Below are 4,013 nucleotides of genomic sequence, written 5' to 3'. Positions count from 1 at the left end.
CTCTGCACGGCTGGTAGGTAGCCTTGCCCGTCAGGGATGTCTTCTCTCCACAGCTGCTTCTAGAACCTTGAGAAGGGGCACCGGTACCAAGGTTAGCCTTGGGGAGGGGGTAGCCCAGCTGAACCTGAAGCTGGGGTTCAAGGCATTGTACTGCAGGGGCAGCGTGTCGGGGTCCCTGGCCACAGAGCACAGGCCATGTTCGTGCATCCCTTCCAGAATTCCATCCCTTAACCACTCTCATGAACCCCCACCTTGTCCTCACACATTTCAGCTTTCCTGGACACGTGAGGTTTGACTCTCGTTTAATTTTTGGGGTCTCGGGAAGCTCCCCTCTGCCCCCCAGGAGGGACTGATCCCACTAGGAGCCAAGTGCTTGTGTACAACAGGCAATCAATCTAGTGCTCTGGATCCGTTCTGGCCATTTCAGGCCCTGGCTTAGGGACTGGCTCCACCTGCAGGTAGAGTCTGGGGTGGGGACAAAGTGAAGAGCAGGGCGTGACTTCCTCTATAAAGGTTCCTCTCAAAAGCCGGGGGCACATCTGTCAGTCCAGACGCCAGGGTGCCCGCTGCCCTCCAGGCTTGGGAGGTCCTAGGAAGGAGGCCCCTGTCCAGCTGGGGCTGCCAATCCTTATGGCCTGCTGCTCGGAGTCTGCGCTGCTGCTGCTGCTGCTGCTGCTGGGTGAGAGCCCTGTCCCCGCCTTGGTCCTCTCTGGCCCCCATCCTCAGGGACAAGGTGGGATTTCATGAGAGTGGTTAAGGGAGAAGGTGGAATTCTGCAAGGGATGCACGAACATGGCTTGTGCTCTGTGGCCAGGGACCCCAACACACTGCCCCTGCAGTACAGTGCCTTGAACCCCAGCTTCAGGTTCAGCTGAGCCACCCCCTCCCAAGTCTAGCCTTGATATCTGTGCACCAGGAACTTTCTTTTTCTTTTTCCTTTCCTCTCTCCCCTCCCAAATGTGGTCGTCAGAATTCCTGCTGTGAGAAGTTTCACGGTGATCCACCGTGACTCTTCTGTGCCTCATAGCACAGAATGGATACTGGTAAGCTTTAAGGCCGAGGAGACCTTAGAGCTGAGGTGTGCCATGTTGAGTGGAGCGCATTTAAGGGTGATGGATGAGAGGCCAGTCTTAGCAAGAGAATGGGAAAAGGAAGTGCCGTAAGCCTGAGTCCGGTGACTCAGGTCCTGGAAAGTGTTCTGCAGACGGCCTGACTTGGCTGGATTTAGGTATGTCCAGTGGCAAGTTTGGACACAGCCGCCAGGCCTACCAACTTCTGATACGAAGTGTCCTGAGTGCGTTGTCATCTGTCACTTATCTTCACTGAAACTACTGATGGACGTCCAGGTCTGTGTCTCAGGAAGAAGCCCTACGTACGGCCTGCCATCAGGTGTCTGTCGGAATCCACATCTGGAAGCCGGGGCCTGAATGTGCTCTTCAACACACAGTAGTACCCTTCCAGTGAATCCAACGCCCAGAACCCCCTTTTGCCAGTCCGGAACCAGAGTTCAGGTGGGGCAGGATAGGTTAGAGTCAGACCCACAAAGAAGCACCTGGCACAGGTGCTACAGGTCAGGATAGAAGGAGGACCAGAAAGCTGTAGATTCACCCAAGGGGTTTCCACGTGTCAGAGAAGGAAACATCAGTGTGTCAAAAGGAGGGTGAGGGGCGCCATTTCCAAAGTCTCCGTTAGCCCGATCAGTCAGCCTCAGTGTCCTGACAGGTGGAGCTGGGGAGGATGGAAGGAGCCCAGTAGATCCTCTGTGGAAGCATGTGGCCGTTCTGGAGATGGTGGTGGAGGCTGGACCCCAGATTCTGGGGAAAGGTCAGGCCCAGCCTCCCAGTGTCGCATCCACTCACAACCTGGGTAGCTCTCCCTGGGACCTGCGCGTGCCCCTTCCTGGGGATGAAGTCAGGTCACGCCTGGGGGCCACACTCTCTCCTCCCCTGGGTGCGGAATGGGGAGAACCAAGCACGGAAGACTGCAGCCTGCCCGTCCCTCACCAGGGTCTGCGAGCTCCACGGGCGGGAATCGCTGCGTGGACGCGGCCGAGGCGTGCACGGCCGACGCGCAGTGCCAGCAGCTGCGCTCCGAGTACGTGGCACGATGCCTGGGCCGGCCGGCGCCGGGGGACCGGAGCGGCCCCGGGGGCTGCGTGCGTTCCCGCTGCCGCCGGGCCCTGCGCCGCTTCTTCGCCCGCGGGCCCCCGGCGCTCACGCACGCGCTGCTCTTCTGCCGGTGCGAGAGCCCCGCGTGCGCCGAGCGCCGGCGCCAAACCTTCGCCCCGGCCTGCGCGTTCGCGGGCCCCGGGCCGGCGCCGCCCTCCTGCCTGAAGGCCCTGGACCGCTGCGAGCGCGGCCGCCTGTGCAGGTAGGTGCGTGCGGGCCGGGCTGGGCCGCTCACCGCCGTCCGGGCGCGCGCAGGCCTCGTCTCCTTGCCTTCCAGGCCTCGTGCGCTCCCGCGCCCGGCTCCCGCGCTGGCTGCCCCGAGGAGCGGGGCCCGCGTTGTCTGCTCGCCTACGCAGGCCTCATAGGTAGGCCGGCCCGGCGGGTGGGCGGGCCCCCGAGCGGGCGGGCGGGGCGAACTCGGGGAGCCCACCACACGCCCTGGGGTCCCCTGCAGGCACCGCAGTCACCCCCAACTACCTGGACAACGTGAGCGCGCGCGTCGCGCCCTGGTGCGGCTGCGGGGACAGCGGAAACCGGTTGGAAGAGTGCGAAGCCTTCCGCAAGCTCTTTACAAGGAACCCCTGCTTGGGTGAGGGGCTGGAGAGCCGGGAGCCACGGATGTCCAAGGCCAGGTCCAAGCCGCCTGGCCTGTGGGAGCCCTTAAAATGTTTGTGTTGCCTTTATTTATTCGGCGTGGGCCAGGGCCGGTGTGCACACGCCATATGGACGGAAGTCAGAGGACAACTTGTAAGAGTCTCTCCTTCCACCGTGTGGGTTCCCCGGGATAGAACTAGGTTCTTCAGCTTTGGTGGCAAGTGCCTTTACCTGCTGAGCCATCTTGCTGGCTGATGTGAGCCCATTTTTGATGGAAGGAAACTTGAGTAGCTGCTGTTCAGATCGCAGAATTCTAGAGGTGTCAAGGACCTCTAGGGGCTGGAAGGGATGAGTTGAAACGTGCCCGATGGCCTGGAATTGGCTGAGACTCCTACTCTGGCACCAATGAGGAGGCTCTCTCCTTGACGTGCTCCTCACTCTTGCTGCTCTTCTTGCCTCAGAGTTCTGGGGGCCTGTTTGAAGTTGGTCTCTGCCACTTAGTAGCCGAGAGTTAAACTCTTAATAATCCTGATTGTGTTCACCTGTAAAGTGGGGGTGGCATTTGTCAACCTCTCCTGTGAGGATGAAGACTAGCAGTGTGTGGGTCACGCTTAGCACAGCCATACTGTAATCTCAGTTTGCCCCGGGGGTGGGGGGACAGGACACTTTTCTAAGGCTCCCTGGCCAAGCCTTCCCTGGATGTCTCCGCTCCATAGATGGTGCCATGCAAGCCTTTAACACCTTGTGGCCCTCGATTCTGCAGGACTGGCTGAACCCCTACCAGAACACTGGGCATCATTTCCCACAGGTAGGTGTGGGGAGAGGATGGGGAGTTGGCAGTTTCTGCACCTATTCCCTTCTGCCTGTCCTTACCAGTCAAGGTGGGTTCATGAGTGGCTTGAGAAGAGACGGAGGCAGAAGCAGCCCCCATTTTGTCCTCACCCCTAGGTGTCCTTGCTGTCCACACTCACTGCCTTGGCTCTCCAGGCCCTGCTCTGATTAGGATGGCGAACCACGGACAACACAGCTGACCGCCATGTCTCCTACTGCTCACTGGAATGAAACTTCCTTGTCGTCAGGTCTCATACACCTGTGTGCCTGTCCCCTGGGTTGAGGGCTGGAGGCTAGTGTCCGACTGAAAAGCCTCTGGTGCCTGTCAGTAGGTGTCTTGGCTGTTTTCTTCTCCATCCTTGAGATGGTCACCTGTAGATGAGGCCTCACTGGACCCCCAGTGCTTAGAGAGCAGGGCAG

General features: G+C 59.9%; 1 protein-coding gene across 1 annotated transcript; it reads left to right on the top strand.

Moving 5' to 3' along the window:
- The first annotated feature begins 630 nt into the window (after positions 1-630).
- On the top strand, positions 631-3,710 carry Gfra4 (GDNF family receptor alpha 4). The gene is made up of 6 exons (XM_059259584.1): positions 631-679; positions 2,007-2,370; positions 2,424-2,533; positions 2,623-2,757; positions 3,479-3,570; positions 3,639-3,710. Exons 1-6 carry the CDS (start codon positions 631-633, stop codon positions 3,708-3,710), a joined length of 822 nt encoding a protein of 273 aa, XP_059115567.1.
- The last annotated feature ends 303 nt before the right edge of the window (positions 3,711-4,013 follow it).

The sequence above is a fragment of the Peromyscus eremicus genome, chromosome 4 (assembly GCF_949786415.1).
Source record: "Peromyscus eremicus chromosome 4, PerEre_H2_v1, whole genome shotgun sequence".
Classification (NCBI taxonomy): domain Eukaryota; kingdom Metazoa; phylum Chordata; class Mammalia; order Rodentia; family Cricetidae; genus Peromyscus; species Peromyscus eremicus.
The sequence above is the reverse complement of the archived record's forward strand: the minus strand, read 5'-3'. Positions and strand labels throughout refer to the sequence as shown.

Bases quoted from the DNA above. Each gene is read 5' to 3' on its own strand.
- Gfra4 (XM_059259584.1), top strand. From the start codon at position 631: ATGGCCTGCTGCTCGGAGTCTGCGCTGCTGCTGCTGCTGCTGCTGCTG. The intron at 680-2,006 runs GTGAGAGCCCTG...GTCCCTCACCAG, and splicing joins GCTGCTGCTGCTGCTGCTGG to GGTCTGCGAGCTCCACGGGC. The intron at 2,534-2,622 runs GTAGGCCGGCCC...GGTCCCCTGCAG, and splicing joins CGCCTACGCAGGCCTCATAG to GCACCGCAGTCACCCCCAAC.